At 39.8% G+C, this 22,628-nt stretch overlaps 1 protein-coding gene across 9 annotated transcripts in view; it reads left to right on the top strand.

Moving 5' to 3' along the window:
* The window catches only part of nedd4l (NEDD4 like E3 ubiquitin protein ligase), a 555,383-nt gene extending 539,917 nt beyond the window's left edge, over positions 1-15,466 (top strand). For all 9 annotated transcript variants that reach the window (XM_051928330.1, XM_028802511.2, XM_028802516.2 and 6 more), the window contains 4 exons: positions 3,859-3,966; positions 5,614-5,710; positions 5,933-6,005; positions 12,065-15,466. In XM_051928330.1, coding sequence (XP_051784290.1) covers positions 3,859-3,966; positions 5,614-5,710; positions 5,933-6,005; positions 12,065-12,167 — 381 coding nt within the window. In that variant the 3' untranslated portion in view covers positions 12,168-15,466. The remainder of the gene's footprint in view (positions 1-3,858; positions 3,967-5,613; positions 5,711-5,932; positions 6,006-12,064) is intronic.
* Positions 15,467-22,628: the final 7,162 nt, after the last annotated feature.

The raw sequence follows: 22,628 nt of genomic DNA, 5'->3' as shown, positions 1-22,628 counted from the left end.
TTAGGTAAAACACATATTTCATCTCTTACTTAATTAATTTCATTAATACATACATTTCAACCTCATACAATAAACATTTTAATGGACTTCAAAATATTATATTAGCATGCCAATTTATCCACCTTAATAAAAGGATAATTGTGTGTGTGCATATCTATCCGTTCATCCAGTTGCTGTATGTCTGTAATTCTATAAGGTGGCACATCACAGACGGACATACAGCAACTGGATGGACGGATAGATCAATATAGATCTCATTGTTAACATTTGCAGTGCACCATGAAATGTATAGGACTCTGTTATACACTATTTGGTATGGGATTCATAAAAGCAGTGTTAATGTTTGTAAAGTGCCACCTTTAGGTATAAAATGCAATGCATTTGTCCTTCCAGTAGGTGGCGCTTTACAAATATTAACACTGCTTTTATGAATCCCATACCAAATGGTGTATAACAGAGTCATATACATTTCATGGTGCACTGCAAATGTTAACAATGAGATCTATATTGATTACTTTGATCTGTCGTAGACGTATAGCACAGCAAGTTATGACTAAAGATAAAACCTTACATTATCCATATCCCGTTTGCAAAATTTCCATTCTATTCTTATTCTATTTAAACAAACACTTTTGTTAATTTGGTAGGAGCTTATTAGCGGTCATACATAGAGGTTATTTCGTTTCTCATAAAAATGCACAAATTTCTCATGGCATAATGTAAGGATGAATAAAAAAAAATGTTTGAACATATATCTTATATATTTAATTGTCTGCTATAGTAGCCTCCTCGCCTCTGCAGTATACCTACAGGTTTTACTGTGTTTGCTCCATTGTCTATCACTATTATCATACCTTCTGTTCTGGTATGCCACATTCATCCTGAGTACGGTTGAGTTGATAATGTCATCCAGAGTCTCTCCCTTGTGCAGATAGCATATGCAACCTAAACTTAACAAAGCATTGTGCCTTTTAGTTTTTGGTGAATGGTAAAAGCATGCAGACATTCTCAAAAATGAAGCTGCCGTCACTCCCTTTTTACTCCATCTACCTGCACAGAGGGTTACTTTCTGTTTGGCTGTTTATTTGATAAGCTTTGTTTCTGTATCAGTTGTATATGCGATGGGTTCATTCATTCGTGCAGCACATGGCATGTTAAATTTAGGGTCAAGAAAAGAAACACATTTTCTGAACTATGGCATGACACATAACTTTGTAGACATGCCAGTTTCAATAAACCTGTTTACTTGGGCTTCTTCACATTTTTGGTTTTATTTTGAGCCTGAACCCTAAGCCCTGTCCAAACATGATGTTAATATTTGCTCTCTTGTATGATGTGGACTTGGACTTGTATGTGCGCTTTGATTGTTCGTAATTTTCAGCCTCACTTATTATTTGCCCAGAAGTATGTTGTAGGCTATTTCATGATGGCAGTTTAGGTAAACTTCAAGGTTTGTCAGGTTTTTACCCTTACTCTGTGCAGCACACAACATACCCTGCTGTTACATCATGCACTATTGTCGCCTTTGTCAATTTTTATGGCCATGCTGATGGTCGCTATCATCTTAGTCAGAGGAAAATCTATAAAAAGAATTTCACCACCTGCAGGGCAGGCCCAAACTCAAAAATGGATTCTACCATGTCCTAATAGTTATGATCATGAAAACTGAAAATATTTTTGTGATTTATTTCTCTTTTTACTTTAGATAGCCTTTTCAGCCACTCTAATTGTTTCATATTGTTTTAGTTTCTGATCTTGAGTTTTTGCTTTTGTTTTAGTTTACAATAATAACCTTGTTTCTAGAGTTCTCTGGACCTCGGACTAGCCCAAGGGTTCATATTCCAACAGGTCATTGACCCTAGGCACAAAGCAAAGACAACACAAGAGTGGTTTAGGGACAACTTTGTGAATGTTCTTGGATGACTCAGCCAGAGTCTGGACTTGAGCCCAATACAGTAGAACCTCTGGTCACGAACGGTTCCGAACATGTACAAATCGTATTACGATCAAAAAGTTCGCCAAACTTTTGCATCTGTTCACGACCACACGCTCTGGTGGCAAACAAAAACACTGGCAGCCAGTTTCCCTTCTGGTTCATTCGTGCCAATGATTTCCACACATGTTCAGTCTCTCCCTGTACATCGTTCTCGGTCAGACATACGCGCATTCACTGTGAACTCTTTGTGTTTGGTGTGCTTTTGTATTCATTTTGCAATTAACCATGGCCTGTAAGAAAGTGAAGAGTGGTAGTGTTGGTGAGAAGAAAGGTTCAAAGAAAATTGAAATCCAATTAAAGAAATTAATTATTGAAAAGTATGAGCATGGCATTTATGTTACCGATCTTACCGCCGAGTACAAGAAGTCGATCTACTAGAAATCAATCAATTTCTAAATCAAAATCTTCCTTCGCGAAGCTGGACTCTCCCTCAAAACTGTAACATCCTCCCCACCCAGCTTCCTCCTCACTTCCTGCACTCCAGAATTCGACTCGTGCAAGGTTAGTTTTCTTGGTTGTTTATGGTTAGTTTTTGTATAAATTAAGGATTTTTCAAACTTTAATTTTTTTTCCCTGTCCTTAAAAGTCTTTACGAGTGGTTCGTAAGGGTGTAGCGCGAAGTCTTGCAATGTTAATTTTCTCTGTTGTTCAGGTTTTCTCAGTGTTATTCAATGTTTTTACATTTAGTTTACTATTACACTGTGCATTCTATGGTATAATTTACTATTTTTGTGCTTAAAAGTCTTAAAAAAATATTTACATACAGTTCATATGGGCTGGAACGGATTAATTGTATTTACGTACAATCTTATGGGGAAATTACATTCAGGTCACGTCCAGAATTTTGGATCGAATTACGGTCGTGACCAGAGGTACCACTGTATATCACTCGAGAGAGACCTGAAAATAGCTGTCCACTGGTGGTCCCCATCCAACCTGCAGAGAAGAATAGTAGAAAATCCCCCAAATCCAGATGAGTGAAGCTTATCACATCATACCTAAGAAGGCTCCTGGCTGTAAACCCAACTGAGTACAGAGTAAACTTGTTTCAATGGGATAGTTTTTTTATTTTTAACAAATTTGCAAAAGTTTCTAAGTCTTGTTTTCAGTTCACCATTCTGTGGTATTGAGTGTTGCTTGATGAGGGAAAAACTGTCTTAGCATAAAGCTGCAACATAACAAAAAGTGATCAAAGTGAAGGGTGCGAATACTTTCTTGTGCTGTGTTTCCAGTGGACCCCAGGGCTTCCACAACAGGGCATATGAGCTACGGCTGACATGATAAGTGAAAGCAGCACATGCTGTTTGTTGTCAAAGGTATATAACAGATATTTTGTTTCTATACCCTTCTGGTGCTTATACAGGACTCTGGGATGGGATGCCTGCCTTTGAAGTGGTTGTTTGATTGATTGGCATGGACATAACTAGGATGCTACAGGACAGCTGGCCTTTGTCCTTTCTTTTCAGTTACACCAAATAAAACTCACGATTTAGAGTGAACATCAAACTTCCTAAACACTTCTATTTTAATTTTAGCAAGTGAATCTTTCACATCATCAAATGATCTCAGAATCTGGTCATAAGAGTAGAATGCCAGCCTTTCTTTATGACATTAAACCTTTGTACTTTAATCTTTGCCAGTGTGTAATCATCAGCTGATTTTGAAATTGATGTTTGTTTTGCTAATGTGGTTTTTAAAATAAATTCATTTGTAACCTTTACTTTTTGCCTAATATTAAGAAAGTTAACTTTATAATTTAAAGTGAAAGAGTCTTCATGGGCATGTAGAAGTAAGCAAAAATATAACTTACTGTAATAAAATTGAGACTTTTTTTTTCTTCCTTCATTTTCTCCCCCACACAGTTGCTCATGTGTGGCCTTGGGGACGTGGATGTGAATGACTGGAGGCAGCACACCGTCTACAAGAATGGCTACTGTCCAAATCATCCTGTCATTCAGTGGTTCTGGAAGGTAAGTAGAATGCAGCTTAGAAGTGGGAACTAACTGTCTTAGAATGAAGTCAAAGAAATATGCAGCAAGTTCATAGTTAAAATACAAATTACAAATGTTACAAAATACATAGTGTACACGCACAAAATGCAGATTTAGTTAAACACACAAGTGTAAATTGTCATGTTATTTTTTAACCCACTTAATCCAGACTAGGGTCGCATTGAAGCTGGAGCCAATTCAAATTAGCATTGGGTGCAAGAGGGAAACAAATCCTGGACAGGGCGCCAGTACGTCGCAGGGCAAACACACATACAAACACTCACAATTGAGGGTCCCCAGTTCAATGAACCAACATGTCTACGGACACTGGGAGAAAACTTTGGCACGTAGGAGTAACGCATTCAGACATGGGAAGAATACGCAAACTACTCAGGGAAGGATCTGTGATGTGAACCCTGGTCTCCTTACTGCAAAGCAGCAACGCACTACCACTGTGCCAGCATGCTGCCCCCAGTTTCAAACTGACTTATTTAAATTGACCCCAACAATATGTGTCCATTAATATTACTGTTAAGATGTGGCCAGTTTGTCCACCTCCCTACACCTAACACACATCACGTCTAATCTCCCAGTTGCACAGGTTTGTGTAAAACCATTTTAGTGGCCTTGTCAAATAAACACAAATACTGCAATTGCAACCTAATAAATAGTAGTCTGCAGTGAAATGACAAAAGCACTGCATGGCATATTCTGTCTTAACTGCTGCATGGTGGCCCTGCTACTTCTGCACTTGTTGAATTGGATTCAGCTCCTAGTCAGGTCACTGTCAGTGCTGAGTTTTTCTTCCAGACATGTCGGTTTACTATGACATCCCAGTGTCTTGCACCTGAATTGCAGTGCCATGGCTCTGTCTGTGAATGGCTGGCACGATTGGTTTCTGCCTTAACACCAGTGATACGGGAAGTGGCTCCAGCTCCCCATTCTTCTATAATGGAAATGGAAGTGGGATCAGATTCCTTTTGAATGTTTCCCTTTGTATTTTGTTTCTTTATAAAGCCTTACAACTCATTTTTAGTATTACAATTTTGCTTAATATCCAGTGTTATTGTTTGTTTATTTTTTGACATTATCAGTCCTATGTAAAACAGATGAATGAAAATCGGGAAGTGCATTTCTGTGGCCACTCGGTTGCTCCCTGCTCTCTTCAAAGTAAACCAAACAAGATCAAAGTCTGCTTACTTAAAATGCTGGATATATTTAAACAGATTAAGCAATCCCAAGTTGCAGACTTTTCAATATTTTAATGTGTTTTGGCATATATTTAAATGTGTTTACCATGGACTATTATGCTGACACTTCAAGAGTTTTTTTTTTGTTGTTGTTTTTGATTTATTTGGCTTGTGTGTAACAGAATACAGGGCACACACATATAGCACAGGAAAGGCTTGTGTGTTGAGACTGGGCCGAGCGGGCCAAGGGGTCTTGATTCAGATCAATGAGAATTTCTTAGTGAAGACAAGTCCATGCTTGTGCTTCTGCCGGTGTCCTACAGAAGGTGTCATTAGGGCCACACTTGACATGCAGTGTCATATTCTGCATTTGCCTACAGTTAGATGTCTTTTGCATGTTATCATTCATTGAAATGATCTTTTGCTCTTGTTGCAGGCCGTGCTGCTCATGGATGCAGAGAAACGTATCCGTTTACTTCAGTTTGTTACTGGAACATCTCGCGTGCCCATGAATGGGTTTGCTGAGTTATACGGTAAACAAAAAGAAAAAAATCTTTTACTCATAATTGTATGTGTGTGTTTGTAGTACATAGTCCAAAAAAAAAACCTCAAAATTGTACATTGAAACATTAACTGTATTAAGTCTTCAAGCAGATTGTCCAAGTCCTTTGTTTTATCTAGAGTTATACCTGATGATAAGCTCTGTTTTATAATAATAAGAATCTCTCCTAAATTTATTTTTATCAATATCCCAGGTTCTAATGGTCCTCAGCTATTTACAATCGAGCAGTGGGGCACTCCAGACAAACTTCCAAGGGCGCATACTTGGTAAATGTTTTTCTCCGTTTTTGCATATTTACAGTTTAAACTCTCAAGTGTATCGATTGGACATTTTATGAAATAATATGTGTTAGATTTAATTAGTTGTTTATTATTTAAAGTATAAGTCATTTGAATTAGGGAGGTACAACAGCCTCAGAGTCCTGACTGAATCCTGGCATGGTCTGGGTGGACTTTGCAAGCCCTCCTGAGGTCTTCATGGTTATTTCTCCAGCGCCTCCAAGTTTTGCTTTCTGCGTATTTGATTAATTGACAATTCTAGCGTAACCCAATTTGAGAGTCAATGAAGACATACATGTGTGTGAGTGAGTGGGCATTGGGATTGGCAACCGCTGCATTCTGCTTTGTGCCCAGTGGAAATGGTTTAAGCAGGTTTGAGAATGCTGTTCTGGCTGCGCTGTCTTCTCAACTCTTCTTGTGTTACCCTTCTTTAAGAGTGTTGATTATTTCATAAGGAAGACACTGCTGAAGGGTGACAATGAAAGGATTTTCATAAAAATTCTAACCGGAAAGTAGTAATACTGACATCAAAGGGATACATTACTGGATAAGGGAAAGCAAACATTTAGAAGATGTTATTCTTTTTCTCCTTTTCATAGAGTCAATTTTATCATTCTTTTTTGGGTTGACTTTAACAGTAATTGTCAGTTAGATGTTATGGGTTTGTAGGGTGTTACTTACGGAGGACAAAAGACTGCTATTAATGAGATAAAAGGAGCATAGGAACGGTTCACAAGAACTGCCAGTCTTTCTGTGCGCTCGCCTCCTTGCTGGTGTTCAGGGTTTGGATAATGAGAGCGGTGCACCAGATCTCAAGAACAAATTAAACAGTAGAAAAAGCAAAAGGGCATCATTTACAAAATGCTGAAAGAATGAGTGAGCGTCGCCAGGCAAATCAGGTTGGTTAACTGCAGCATAAGCACCAGTAGCAGCGAGCCAAAGTCAGTTCCATGAGTCACAATGTGCCAGTGAGACATCTGAAGGAGCTGCTGCAGTGTGGGCACAACCAGCCCAAGAAATGTACTTTTTATTTTGGTTCCTAATAAGTACTATTCTACTGTACATTGTCTCATAATTCTTTTGGCTCCAAGAGTGTGAACCCAGCGCTCATTGATCAATTACAGAACACAGATTATGCTTAGATTGTTGTGAGAGTTGAATCTTACAGAGTAAACTGAAAATCATCTGCAGGGGTGCAGGATGCCCAAGCCCTGCATACTAATGGAACCGAAGAGCAAAATCAGTAGCTTGCTTTGAAGTGCCTAGGAATGACATCATGTACCATACCGGTGCTTTGGGCATTCCAAGGAGTCATTCCGCTGGGAATTTTTTTATGTTTATTGAATAGGGAACATAAATTGACTAGTAGTGTTTGTGAGGACTGCAGTTGGTGCTTAGAGGGGATTTAGTACAGAAACAATTTTAATAAATGAGTAGACAACCTCTGAAAAAAATTGAAGAAATAATAATTCAATATAGTAAGTACACAATCTTTTATAGATTTAACAGTACTATGCACAGTTCTGGTCACTGTGTTATAGAAAGACTAAGCAGCACTTGAAGCTGTGCAGAGGAGAAGCAGCCAAGTGCATTCCAGGACATAAGGACAAGTCCAATCTGCAACAAACTACCAGATTATGTAGTCGTAGCAGAAACCCAGACAGCCTTTAAGAAGTATCTGAATGAGATATTGGGACAGCTTAGCTAAAGACATGGGCTGAACGGGCTGATTGGTCTCCTCTTGCTTTTCTTGTAGAAAAGTTTTTCTTGCTTCAAGAAAACAAGTTTTCTTGTTTTTATATTAAAGGAGTTTTAAAATTACAGAAATGTGATGTTCATTTCTTGTCCAGGCTTTTAAGTGGTCAAGTGGCTACCTAGTGTAGTACAAAGTAAGACTTTAGGGACTTTCAAAACTCGACTTGATGTTATTTTGGAAGAATTAAGTGGACAGGACTGGCGAGCTTTGTAACATTTAATCCACAGTATGTACATTCATAACGCAGTGCTCCCATGATGGAGCGCAGTCTTGAAATAACAGAGAAAATAATAAATAACAAATTGATCACTGTGTGTGTTCACCCTGCAGTGGACTGGCACCCTGTCCATAGATTGCTCCCACCTTGCATCTCACCCTTGCTGGGATAGGCTTCACCCCTCCATGACCATGCTCAGGATTCATGGGGCTTGGAAAATGGTGTGGAATGGATGTTTATGGAAAAAATGACTGACACCTTAAACATTCCAGAAATTAACACATTTTACAAAATGACAATCAACATAAACAAAAAATATTATGTGAAAAATCAGGCAAACAGACGCTAATATCAGGTACTGACATGCAACTTTGAAATGTGCTTGCACCATTCTAATTCTTGGAAGCTCGTGATGCGAGTTACAACTCTGAGATATTTGAAACTTACAGTTTTTGAAGGTAGCATACACAGTCATATGAAAAAGTTTGGGAACCCCTCTTCATTCTTTGGATTTTTGTTTATCATAGGCTGAGTTTTCAAAGTAGCAACTTCCTTTTAATATATGACATGCCTTATGGAAACAGTAGTATTTCAGCAGTGACATTAAGTTTATTGGATTAACAGAAAATATGCAATATGCATCAAAACAAAATTAGACAGGTGCATAAATTTGGGCACCCCAAGAGAGAGATTACATCAGTACTTAGTTGAGCCTCCTTTTGCAAATATAACAGCCTCTAGACGCCTCCTATAGCCTTTGATGAATGTCTAGATTCTGGATGGAGGTATTGGTGACCATTCTTCCATACAAAATCTCTCCAGTTCAGTTATTTTGATGGCTGCCGAGCATAGACAGCCTGCTTCAAATCATCCCATAGATTTTCGATGATATTCAAGTCAGGGGACTGTGATGGTCATTCCAGAACATTGTACTTCTCTCTCTGCATGAATGCCTTTGTAGATTTCGAACTTTTGTTTTGGGACATTGTCTTGTTGGAATATCCAACCCCTGCGTAACTTCAACTTTGTGACTGATGTTTGAACAATATCCTGAAGAATTTGTTGATGTTAGGTTGAAATCATCTGACCCTCGACTTTAACAAGGGCCCCAGTCCCTGAACTAGCCACACAGCCCCACAGCATGATGGAACCTCCACCAGATTTGACAGTAGATAGCAGGTGTTTTTCTTGGAATGCAGTGTTATTCTTCCTCCATACAAAGCGCTTTTTGTTATGACCAAATAACTCAATTTTTGTCTCATCAGCCCAAAGAACTTTGTTCCAAAATGAATCTGGCTTGTCTAAATGAGCATTCGCATACAACAAGCGATTCTGTTTGTGGCGTGAGTGCAGAAAGGGCTTCTTTCTCATCACCCTGCCATACAGATGTTCTTTGTGCAAATTGGGCTGAATTGTAGAATGATGTACAGATATACCATCTGCAGCAAGATGTTCTTGCAGGTCTGTGGAGGTGATCTGTGGGTTGTCTGTAACCATTCTCACAATCCTGCGCATATGCCGCTTCTGTATTTTTCTTGGCCTGTCAGACCTGCTGGGTTTAACGGCAACTGTGCCTGTGGCCTTCCATTTCCTGATTCCATTCCTTACAGTTGAAACTGACAGTTTAAACCTCTGAGATAGCTTTTTGTAGCCTTCCCCTAAACCATGATACTGAATAATCTTTGTTTTCAGATCTTTTGAGTGTTGCTTTGAGGATCCCATGCTGTCACTCTTCAGAGGAGAGTCAAAGGGAAGCACAACTTGCAATTGACCACCTTAAATACCTTTTCTCATGATTGGACACACCAGTCTATTAAGTTCAAGACTTGTCAAGCTAATCCAACCAATTTGGTGTTGCACGTAATCAGTATTGAGCAGGTACATGTATTCAAATCAGCAAAATTACAAGGGGACCCACAATTTGGCACAGCCAGTTTTTCACATTTGATTTAATTTCATACAACTAAATACTGCTTCACTAAAAATATTTGTTTGGAAAACACCCCAGTACTCAGATGTTCCTAGGAAATGAAAGACATAACACTGTTATCTTTTTTGTTGAAAGGAGAGTCAATTATTATGCAGGCTGAGAGAGGTTCCCAAACTTTGATGAATGTCTAGATTCTGGATGGAGGTATTGGTGACCATTCTTCCATACAAAATCTCTCCAGTTCAGTTATTTTGATGGCTGCCGAGCATAGACAGCCTGCTTCAAATCATCCCATAGATTTTCGATGATATTCAAGTCAGGGGACTGTGATGGTCATTCCAGAACATTGTACTTCTCTCTCTGCATGAATGCCTTTGTAGATTTCGAACTTTTGTTTTGGGACATTGTCTTGTTGGAATATCCAACCCCTGCGTAACTTCAACTTTGTGACTGATGTTTGAACAATATCCTGAAGAATTTGTTGATGTTAGGTTGAAATCATCTGACCCTCGACTTTAACAAGGGCCCCAGTCCCTGAACTAGCCACACAGCCCCACAGCATGATGGAACCTCCACCAGATTTGACAGTAGATAGCAGGTGTTTTTCTTGGAATGCAGTGTTATTCTTCCTCCATACAAAGCGCTTTTTGTTATGACCAAATAACTCAATTTTTGTCTCATCAGCCCAAAGAACTTTGTTCCAAAATGAATCTGGCTTGTCTAAATGAGCATTCGCATACAACAAGCGATTCTGTTTGTGGCGTGAGTGCAGAAAGGGCTTCTTTCTCATCACCCTGCCATACAGATGTTCTTTGTGCAAATTGGGCTGAATTGTAGAATGATGTACAGATATACCATCTGCAGCAAGATGTTCTTGCAGGTCTGTGGAGGTGATCTGTGGGTTGTCTGTAACCATTCTCACAATCCTGCGCATATGCCGCTTCTGTATTTTTCTTGGCCTGTCAGACCTGCTGGGTTTAACGGCAACTGTGCCTGTGGCCTTCCATTTCCTGATTCCATTCCTTACAGTTGAAACTGACAGTTTAAACCTCTGAGATAGCTTTTTGTAGCCTTCCCCTAAACCATGATACTGAATAATCTTTGTTTTCAGATCTTTTGAGTGTTGCTTTGAGGATCCCATGCTGTCACTCTTCAGAGGAGAGTCAAAGGGAAGCACAACTTGCAATTGACCACCTTAAATACCTTTTCTCATGATTGGACACACCAGTCTATTAAGTTCAAGACTTGTCAAGCTAATCCAACCAATTTGGTGTTGCACGTAATCAGTATTGAGCAGGTACATGTATTCAAATCAGCAAAATTACAAGGGGACCCACAATTTGGCACAGCCAGTTTTTCACATTTGATTTAATTTCATACAACTAAATACTGCTTCACTAAAAATATTTGTTTGGAAAACACCCCAGTACTCAGATGTTCCTAGGAAATGAAAGACATAACACTGTTATCTTTTTTGTTGAAAGGAGAGTCAATTATTATGCAGGCTGAGAGAGGTTCCCAAACTTTTTCATATGACTGTAAATTAGGTACTTGATTTTTATGTAGCTCCTTTGGTTTATGTTTGTCTTTTTTGTATTGTTGTTATTATTATTTCATATTGTTAAAGAAATACTGTTGAATGAAACTGCCGCCTTTACCAAAGTATTATAATGAGGCAATCACTTTGTTGTACGGCTCACATTTGGCCCTGGATATGAAGATTCTCCAGTATCAGTATATTTTTATGCATTTTAAGTCACTAAACAAAACAAAAATCTTTCTTGAAAAAGATATCATTAACCTAAGCTCTTAAATTAGGTAAAGACGCAAGTAAAGATGAAAATGATGATAAACTGTTGATAAAAAGGGGTCATCGTTGGCCTTTGCCTAGCCATCAGCCATCCCTGATAGCAGACAAAATCTGCTCATTTGTCTAATATCTAAAAATTCTCATACAAAAGTGGAGCTTTACATTCACCAAAACAAAGAAAGTTCTTAGATGTGTGTGTTGATTGACAACATGAATAAACCTGAAGGACAAGAAAAGATCCAGAGGTCAGTGATGACAGAAGACTGAGATGAAAGCTTTGCTTTGTTTTGACACTTTTAACTCCACACCAATAAATATATTTACTTTCTTTCAGCTTTAACCGCTTAGATCTGCCAACCTACGAGTCTTTTGAAGACTTGCGTGAAAAGCTTCTAATGGCTGTGGAAAATGCTCAAGGATTTGAAGGAGTCGACTAAAGAAAATGGAAGCCATGCCCAGCTCTGTGACATTTTCTTTAGTATGTATTAGGAGTGACTCTACGGTGGCGTTTGTAAGAGAAAGCTATCTTCTATGACTGTAACTATTCTGAATTCCTGGTCGTCACATGTAACCTCTACATTACGCTGATGTTAATAATACGGACTTCTGCGTGCAAAGAGAAATGGTGGCCCACTTTCTGTCCGTGGGTCAAGGCACAATGTGATAATAGTACACTGAAAACGTTGGGCTCACTTTTTTTACTGCTGTTGTATTACGCCTTGTGTTTACTTTAGGAATGATGCAGAATTTGTAAGATTTGTCTGCCATTTAAATGGCCACAGCATTAACCAAGAACCTTTTCCCAGCTAAACTTCTTTACGCCTGTTTAACAAGAATGTATCAACTGGATTGTTTTCTAAGTCTGTTAACATGAAGTCAGTTATAAACTTAGGTTAAAGGTTTTTGTTTTGGGGGAGGGGAGGTTGAGGGTGGCCTTCTTTTTTAAAATTATAACTAAGTTTTACTAATTCATGTAGCATAATTTTAAATGATGGAGGTGAGAGTATTAATGTGAATGAAAACTGAAATTAAAAATAAATCTTATTAGAAATGAACTACAGTAGGGTCACACTATCGTCACCACCTAATCAATGCAATGTCACTTCTTTAAAAAAGAGACAGAAACACTGTTTTCTAAAGATATTAGACTATTAAAACACAAATTATGTGTGCGGTTTTATGCATAATATACTGCAGACATACACTTGACCCTCCTGATACTGCTTGTTTCCAACACACTACTTACTCATCAACGTGTATTCTTTATATTTTCTTGAAAAGTCCCTAATGGTCAGTGATGGAAGGATCAAAATATGAGCAGGACGAGACTGGACGTTTAGTTTACACACTCGCCCTAGTAGGGGCTCACGTTACCTTGTTCACCCCTCAGTCTGTCGGTTTCCCACTTTACGCTCCAATTCCACTGAAGCGCACTTTATGCATCACGTGTTGCATTTTTACGTTAATCTGAATGTGTTTCTATTCCTTGAACGCACCTGTTTGTGTGGTGCCTTGTTTCTTTTTTTTTTTGTCTGTAAATTTGATTATTTCTGATCATTTTTAAAATGCTGCTGGTTCCCATCTCTTATTTTGTGTATACAGAATGTTCACTTACTTGTTTTTGGTTACACTTATGTTTTAGCTCAAACTCCTGTCATATAATTCTTGTACAGTATATATACATGTATGTGTATATTTGTGTTTATAGGTGTAGTCTACGGAGTGCACAAGTCCGGTCGCATGCAGTCATCTCGCCCTAGGATCTCTTAGGATGTGGGACTGTCCTCTCACATAAGACAAGTGATCGTCTCCTTCATCAAACTTGATTAAACTACTCCGCCCGTATTATTGTTGCACCTACCGTATGTCTCTCACGACCCTTTGACATTACATCGTATCCCACTGCCGCACCACACAGAGCTTCGTACACTTTAAAACTTTAAAAAGCATCGGCATGGACCCCAGCAAAAACCAAATGGTAGTTAGGGTTGCAGGCTGTTGCATTTGTCTTTGTAGATAAAAATGGCGACAAGCCTAAGGAGGGATTTTCTGATTCCAGATCCTTGTTTTCCATTCTCTAGAAATCCAGAGAAAGTTTGCAAATTTATGAAATCACAAATGTCAGGCCACAGTTGAACATGTTGTGACGTAAGTGGTGGCTTCAGGATTTGTTTTCTGAAGACCACAGAACTATTAGCACCCCAACTTGGTAAATTTGTATTTAACAGGGGAAGAAAATAAGCGACTTTGAAACGTCTCTCTGTGTATATACACTATTTTTTAATTCCTATGATATCCAATTTTATGTAAATAGGTTTGCTTATATCAGATTGAAACATTTGGGGAAAATACAAAAATAATTGAATAATCGACAAGAGAACGAGGCGAGGGAAACGCCCCCCCTTGGACAAATGAAAGTAGACAACTGGAAGTGTAACAGATGCAGGCGTTTGGGGGGAGGGCAGCAGGGACGCGTGGTCACCCTGCGCGGCCGCCAGCCATACCAAATGTTAGTAGCCTGCGCAGCAAGCAGCTCCTTGTACATGGAAGGTTCGACTCCTGGATTTCCATGTGACAAAAACTGATTTAGAAGTATTTTACTACTGCTGTTATTTTTCCTTTGAGGCTTGTTTAATTTCTTTGCAAGTTAATATTGGTTTTCAAACACAACTGAAACCATCATGATGGCTGCTTAAAAACAAATTCTGAAGTATTGTGAATTTTTACTGCTTTAAACTACTGAATAAATAATCTCTTTACACTTCGGATATTTTTTCTTTATGGTAATGTCACCACCTAAGGCCTTTTTCAGTTTTCTACTTCTCAAATTGAACTGATCACGTGTTTTGTTTTTTTTTTTAGTTGTTCAACACTTCTTTAAACAAAGATTGACCATAAGCAATGCTTATTTTATAGAAAGATGGATTAGTTTTTCACTGTTTTCAATGTGGGATGAATCAGAAATCAAGAGATTGCTGGAAATGTCGTGCCGAGTCCTGGTGTTTTAGTGCAGCTCCATGTTTCTGTGTATTGAGATACCAAACTGAAGTGAACTCTCACACTGTCTTAGTTGAGTTTGCTCGACTCTTCTTTTAAAAAAAAAAAAAAAAAAAAAGAGTTTGACAATGTATGGAGTGCTCTTGAAAATGAAGAGAGGAACTGATGTAACAAAACAAGTTCTATAAATCCTTTTTTTGGTTTCTGCGTACATGGAGTTGCATTGTGTTAGCATTGCTTTTGTGACGTAACACACATTCCAGACAAATGCATAAGGAGCCCGAGGCGAGACCTCCGAAAGCACAGGAGGTTTTATGATCGCTCAGGTAAAGTCATTTGCAGGCATGGACATGTAGCATGTTCGTGAGCGTTTTCTCATTCGTGTGGCTAGACGTTGAGATGAAAGCAGAACTCTGTAACTCCATCTTTCTCAGTTTATGGGCTGAGTGGATGTGCTCATTGGTCTTTATTCCCATTCTGTTTTTTTTTTGGTTTTTTTTTGTTTTGAGTTTATCTACTTCTGAAACTCTGCAGGATCCAGTGGTCATCTGCAACCTGGGAAAATGTTGTCTTAGGCCACGGAATATTGACACGCGTCTTACTTCTGCCTTTCTATCATGTGCTTTACAAACGGTAAATGAGATTGTATAATCTTGTATGACATCGCAGCCTTTCTTATCTCAGCAGTTCAACTGATCTTGTCTGTAAATGGGATACACAGTCTTAATAAATAAATCAAAAATGATGCTGACCCTCGCTGTCTGCTTACTCAGTCAAGTCTTTAAGTGTTCATTGCTGTTTCTGTGTCTGTCTGTACGTGTTGGACGTATTCGCTGTGAGCTCACTAAACACAGGCTTGAACTCCTCGATGTAAATTTCCTTCATCATTGTAAGTATACCAAACATTCAATTTTATTTATTTATTTATTTACTCTTTTGGTGGTTTTCTTTAGTCTGTGATTTCTGTCGTAACACTGCAGTCTAATGTGCTCTCTGGGCTCGCAGAAAGTGATTTACAATTGCAGACCTTTCAGTCCTTACAGTCATAGTGCCAGCATTTATACACAGTTCACTTATTTGCATGTTTTTGGATTTTCTTCCCATTTTTCTTATGGTTTGATATTAAAATTATAATATTTTCATAATGTTTGTACAGCTCTTTTGTGTTTTGTTTTCTACTTCCGTTCAACCCCTTGTCTTTGTTTTGTAGTGGCCATGACCACCTTATTGTGGTAACGTGCATATTAAGCATTAGAAGACTTGTGTTCTCCTTAGCACACTTTTTTCCTAGTCATGGGACTTTAATATTTTTAATATTTAAAAAGCTGAATTTACAAGCTTCTTATATATGTGGGTTTTCATGCAACATCTTAGTCTGAGGAAGGTTCTAATTTTTTAGGTTTATTGTTAAGTGTGCAATTCACCATTTCAGAATTTCAGTAGGTGATCAGCGAGTCTCTGAGAAGCATTGCATGGTTGTTAGGGACCTCATCCACGGGCCTCCATTAATCACATCTAAAAAGAGGTTAGCAGCATACAGCGCATTGCTGCACCCACCACATGAAGAACCACCTCAGGATCCCAAATTAGGACCTGAGTGCGGCCGTGCAACTGGTGACACCTCGGCACCACACTAGTTTGAAAGGAATGGAACGGTGTGAGGCTTTTGTATGGTGGCTGGAGTGGCAGTCCTGCCACGAACTTCTGAGTTTTCCCTGAAAGCTGGAGGACCTGTTTGCAGGGCTGGATGCAGGTTAACATCATATCCAGGACAGAGTAATTACAGGTTAAGGGTCTTGCTCAAGGGCCCATCGGGATTCAAACTGGCAACCTTTTGATTGCTGGTGCAGATGACCAGCCTTAGAGCAAATACTCCACCTACAACACGAACATTTGATTATAAATAATCCAGTGTCCGAGATTACAGATTTGAACTGTGAACAAGTGCTGATAAGTGCTTTAGGTTCTGATTTTCTGGTAATTAGAACATTAGAAAAATCCAGCTGAGAACAGGCCATTCAGCCCAACAAAGCTCGCCAGTCCTACCCACTTAATTCTTCCAAAATAACACAAAGTCTAGTATTGAAAGTCCATAAAGTCTTACTGTCTACCACACTGCTTGGCAGCTTATTCCAAGTGTCTAAGGTTCACTGTGTAAAGATGAACTTCCTAATGTTTGTGCGAAATTTACCCTTAACAGGATTTCAACTGTGTCCCCGTGTTCTTGTTTAACTCATTTTAAAACCATCCACAAGACTAATTCCCTTCATAATTTTCACTTCAGTTGTGTCTCCTCTTAATCTTTCTTCATAATCCTTCCCCTGTAGCCCTGGAATCAGTCTAGTCGCTCTTCTCTGGACTTTTTCATGCACTGCTTTGTCGTTTTTGTAGCCTGGAGACTAAAACTGCACTCAGTACTCCAGTTATGGCCTCACCAGTGTGGTGTAAAGCTTGAGCAGAACCTCCTTGGACTTGTACTCCACACATCAGGGCACTATATAACCTGACATTCTGTTAGCCTTGTTTAATGGCTTCTGAACTCTGTCTGGCAGGTGGTAGTGTTGAGTCCACTTCGACTCCCAAGGCCTTCTCATGCGATGTACTTTCGATTTTCTGACTGCCCATTGTGTATTCAAACCTAACATTTTTACTTCCTATTTGTGATACTTTACATTTCCTGACATTGAATTTCATCTGCCACAAATCTGCCCAAGGCAGAATGCTGTCCAAGTCCCTATGTTATGGTTTAACGGATTTGAGATTATCCACCTAGCTTGATTTTCACATCTTGATTCAATTCACAGTCTTGTCTTTTTGACTCTATTTGAATTATTGTGCAGTCGGTGACTACTCTTGTTTCACTACAACAATTGGTAGGTCCTCTGGTTTAAAACCTGTTTGTTTTAGTTTGTATATCGAAAACCACACACATCTCTTGGTCTGTTGCTAATAACATCTAGCAGTTGCTTCTCTCATCTTGACAGCAGGTTATTAAAAGAAAGGCAACTGGGATTTAAAAGACAGATTTGAGAGCATCAGGGCTGCGGTCCAGCAGATCCACTTCGAGCGCTTGCATCTGGCATAACAGTGTGGCATTGCCACCATGGGCTATACCTATTGGTAATAATGTCTTTTCTGAATTTATGATGATTATACACAGCAGTATCGCCAACAGGACTGCAGAGCCTTTTATAGCCCTGAAGAAGGCCTCACCATGTGTAAAACATGTCGGCCAGGCTTCTTTGTCAGCTGTGTTTTCTACTTGGTGTCTTCACAGCACACTGTGGCTGACCAGCAGTGGCATAGCTCCTACTTACAGGCCTGGCTTGGTTAATTAATATTTACTGCACTGAGATTGCATGGGTTCAGTTTGTTATAAGACATATTTAATGTCTTGTGTTTGTTATTATGCACTGGTCTGTAACATAGACTGTGTGTTATTTTGAACTGCTTGTGTCAGCTGTATGTGCTAAAGGGGGTCACCTTAGCTAAAGTCTAATTAATCAGTCGATCGGACATGGTGTCATACATTTTTTAGGAAGAGCAATAAACCCAGAAGTGCTCACCATGAAGCAGTAGCTGACTCGACTGGCAAGTCTTCAAATTTATCAAATGGATTACCAAATTAAACCAGAGCGCCAGGGACTGGGAGGTAGCAGCTATAACCAGTGCACTGTTGTGCCGTCCAGATACTTGAAATGAAGCCCAGATAACTTGATTGTTTCTAGAAGTAAACAAAATCATTCAAGATCAACACTGTGGCACACTGGTTATACTGGCCACGTCATATCTCCAAAACACAGTGCCAAAGTGCTTATTCCAAGGGTTACCATATCATTTCCCAAACGAGCCATCCACTTGAATGTTCCAGATAGAAGCGCTATTTATTTAGATCCATAACAGGTTCCATAAATATCCAGGAACAGATCATAACAGATCTGTAAAATACCAATGGGCTGCATACAGTAACACAGGCCAAGTTCGGCTTTTCTTGATCCATCACCATCCTATAGGCATCCAACTATATATTAAAGATTTCTGTCTTTTCCACATGTTAGGAAGCATTTCAAAGCCCAAAGAACAAACTTCACATGCGAAGAGCCCTTCTGAGAATGAAATGGCTGCTTGTCAAGCAATGAAGCTACAAGAAAACTTAACCCAGTAAAGTGCCATTAAGGAACCGTCATTTTTAAGAGTGTAGGTTTCAGTTTCCAGTGAGGCCACTGCCTGTTTGCAGTTTGTTCATCCTGTGTTTGTGTGGACTTTCTCTCCATTTTTGATCGAGTCCCACGTCACAGACTCTTACATGGCAGGTTAACTGACGCACATAATTGGCTACAATGGGCTGGCACTCCTACCCAGTACCATCTGGATAGGCCTGTAGGCTTCTAGTGACCGCACAGTGGATGGATGGAGTAGAGCCTTCAGCCGTAATTTGGAATGACCTACCAATGTAAGGGGTGTCCCATCAGCTGCAGGGTTTGAAGATTTGTTACCTCCGCCTGTTCCTCCTGTCAAACTCAAATCCATTCCAGTAACTTCCTTGCTTAGCAACCAATTCCTGCTGCTAATGGGACGCCTTTCTTATGCTGACATTTTAATTAACTTGCTTTTTAAGACCCTCAGACCTTAATTGTTTTGTTTCTTTTCCTGAACCAGCAGCTGTACAATAATGAGATGTAAAATGAGCCAAGAGATGATTACCTCAAACTCAGGCCCCGCAGGGCCACCATTTCTTAACTAGAATTCAGTTCTTGCAGTTAATTCTGTGGCTTGTTGGTGCATTCATCCTTGGACACCAGACATTTCTAAAACTGTTGATTTTCTTTTCTAAATGTTTTGTAGACCTGAGCAGATCAATGATACTCGGAACTTCATTCTTGTCTTCTCAAATAGTTTATTGAAAAAATAATCCATTATGGAGACATGGGTGCAAATGGGATCCAAGTAGCCGGTCATCTGCTGGTCTGCTTAGCATCTCAGTATGGTTTGGCTGCTGGAAACAATTAAGGGCTCTGAAAATAGATAGATAGATAGATAGATAGATAGATAGATAGATAGATAGATAGATAGATAGATAGATAGATAGATAGATAGATAGATAGATAGATAGATAGATAGATAGATAGATAGATAGATACTTAAGAAGTATGTCAAATAAAATGAAGGCAAAGGAAGGATGTGCTCTGCTGCTTTGGAATTTTGTCAGGAAGAACAATGAAGCAGGAGGTGAAATCTTTACCTCCAGGAATTAGCAGGAAACAAATAGAATGTGAATCAAACTAAATCTTAAAGTCTAACCGAACTAGCTAATTAGTCTACTGATTTTCGTGAACTTATAGTTGTATTTTTTTCCCCTAGAATTAAGTTTTCTCACAATTCAATACTTCCAATACAACTCGGAGTCCTGCCACGTGCAAAAGTTCGCTGACAACACTGCTATCGTGGGCTGCATCAGGAGTGGGCAGGAGGAGGACTATAGGGACCTAATCAAGGACTTTGTTAAATGGTGCGACTCAAACCACCTACAACTGAACACCAGCAAAAACAAGGAGCTAGTGGTGGATTTTAGGAGGCCCAGACCCCTCATGGACCCCGTGATCATCAGAGGTGACTGTGCAGAGGGAGCAGACCTATAAATACCTGGGAGTGCAGCTGGATGATAAATTGGACTGGACTGCCAATACTGATGCTCTGTGGAAGAAAGGACAGAGCCGGCTATACTTCCTTAGAAGGCTGGCGTCCTTCAACATCTGCAATAAGATGCTGCAGATGTTCTATTAGACGGTTGTGGTGAGCTCCCTCTTCTACACGGTGGTGTGCTGGGGAGGCAGCATTAAGAAGAAGGACGCCTCACGCCTGGACAAACTGGTGAGGAAGGCAGGCTCTATTGTAGGCACGGAGCTGGACAGTTTGACATCTGTGGCAGAGCGACGGGCGCCAAGCAGGCTCCTGCCAATCATGGAGAATCCACTGCATCCACTGAACAGTATCATCTCCAGACAGAAGAGCAGCTTCAGCGACAGACTGCTGTCAATGTCCTGCTCCACTGACAGACTGAAGAGATTGTTCCTGTGAAACATGGTGGAGGCAGTTTTAAGGCCTAATCATGCATGGCTACAAATGGAAGTGTGTCACTGGTGTTTATTGATGATATGACGGCTGGCAGAAGAAGCAGGACGACTCCTGAAGTGTGTAGGGCCTCAGTATCTGCTCAGATTCAGACAAATGCTGCAGAGCTAAAAGGACGACGCTTCACAATACAGATGGACAATCAGCCATAATACACTGTGAAAGCAGACCAAGTGCTTTTTAAAACAACTAGTGGAAAACTCTTCAATGGCCAAGTCAATCCATTGACCTCAACCCAATTGGACATGCATTTCATTTCGTGAAGACAAAACTGATGGCAGAAAGTCCAGCAACAAGCAGCACCTGAAGACCACTGCAGTCAAGGCCTGGCAAAGCCTCACTAGAGTGGAAAGCCAGGACCTGAAGAAGGCTATGGGCTCAGACTTGAGGCAGTCATTTACTGTAAAAGATTCTCAAGTAAATGTTGAAAATGATTGTTATATTTATGATTACGTTAGTCTGTCCAAATACCTCTGAGCCCCTGAAAAATAGGGGCCATGTATAAAAATGGCTGCCATTCCTGAACGGCTCATACGATATTTTTGTTAAACCTCTTCATTTAAAGATGAAAATCTACACTTCAAACACATTTTGATTGCTTTGTTTCAAATCCATTATGATGGTGTACAGAGCCAAAATGATGAAAATTGTGTCACTGTCCAAATACTGCCAACAGTATTTTTGGTTACTCAGTTTCACCCCTTGGTTTTGTTTTTCGGTCTTTGTCTCATCTTCTTGTTCTTAGACCAGTGATGAACAGTATTGGAAGTTGTGTGCCGCTGGCTTATAGACTGGTGCATTGACGATGTCATGTGACACGACGTCTGGGCCCACACCCCCAGTAAACAGATGACTGAGGCTTGGAGACAGAAACACAAAACGGCATTGTGGAGATCAAAAACACAACGATAAAGTATAATGATTAGTCTAAGCACAACATGAAAGTAAATACAGTAGTGCTGTATAAAAAGGTTAAAGGTTATTTCTTCTCTGAAAAGGACAGAAGGTTAAAGACGCAATGTTTCGGTGTAAGTGTGTGTGTGTTCAGGTGTACGACTGAAAGGGAAAAAACCAGGTGACATGCAGGAGGTGACAACGTCAGGGCAGGTGAAAGGAGAAAAGGTGAGAACAGGTGTGAGAAAGCTGCCATTAGAGAAGATGAAGGGAGAGTTAAGATGTTAGTCAGTCATTAAGACATGCGGACATGTGTGGTTCCAGGCTGAGAATGAGCTTAGCTTCTTCTGTTTTGTTTCTCTTTGAAAAGTGTCTTTAAAGCCCTGTGGAAGAACACAAATGGAGAGATTGGTGTGGCTATGATAAAGGGATGTGAAGCGTTCTGCTATGGGCTTTGTAAGGTCTTTGATTATAACGGCTCAAACGTACTACCTGATCTCACCTGTTTCACATACAGTATGTAGATGACTGGACATGTCGTACAAGAAATGCAGTAGATAAGATTTCTACACTGGCAAGAGATCTGTTGTTTAATTTCAAATTTACCAGAGGGTCCAGGTACAAGGATATTGTTGGAAATGACATGGCAGCTCCTGTTAGAGCTCACAGTGCTTGGTGAGGAATATGGCTCTCCTCTGTGAAGTGAGCTACACGAGAGAAGCTTGTGTCGGTTAGGTTAGGTTGGTGGAAAGTGACGTCAGAAGAAAGGCTCCTGTGGAAGGATTAGACTGTGAAATGGGGGCATGGCGTCCTTCTGAGAGTGGTTGAGTGGATCAGGAGGATAAGCAGGATGTGGCTTTCATTATTGGGGTTCC

The sequence above is a fragment of the Erpetoichthys calabaricus genome, chromosome 5 (genome assembly GCF_900747795.2).
Source record: "Erpetoichthys calabaricus chromosome 5, fErpCal1.3, whole genome shotgun sequence".
In the NCBI taxonomy this organism is placed as follows: domain Eukaryota; kingdom Metazoa; phylum Chordata; class Cladistia; order Polypteriformes; family Polypteridae; genus Erpetoichthys; species Erpetoichthys calabaricus.
The sequence above is the reverse complement of the archived record's forward strand: the minus strand, read 5'-3'. Positions and strand labels throughout refer to the sequence as shown.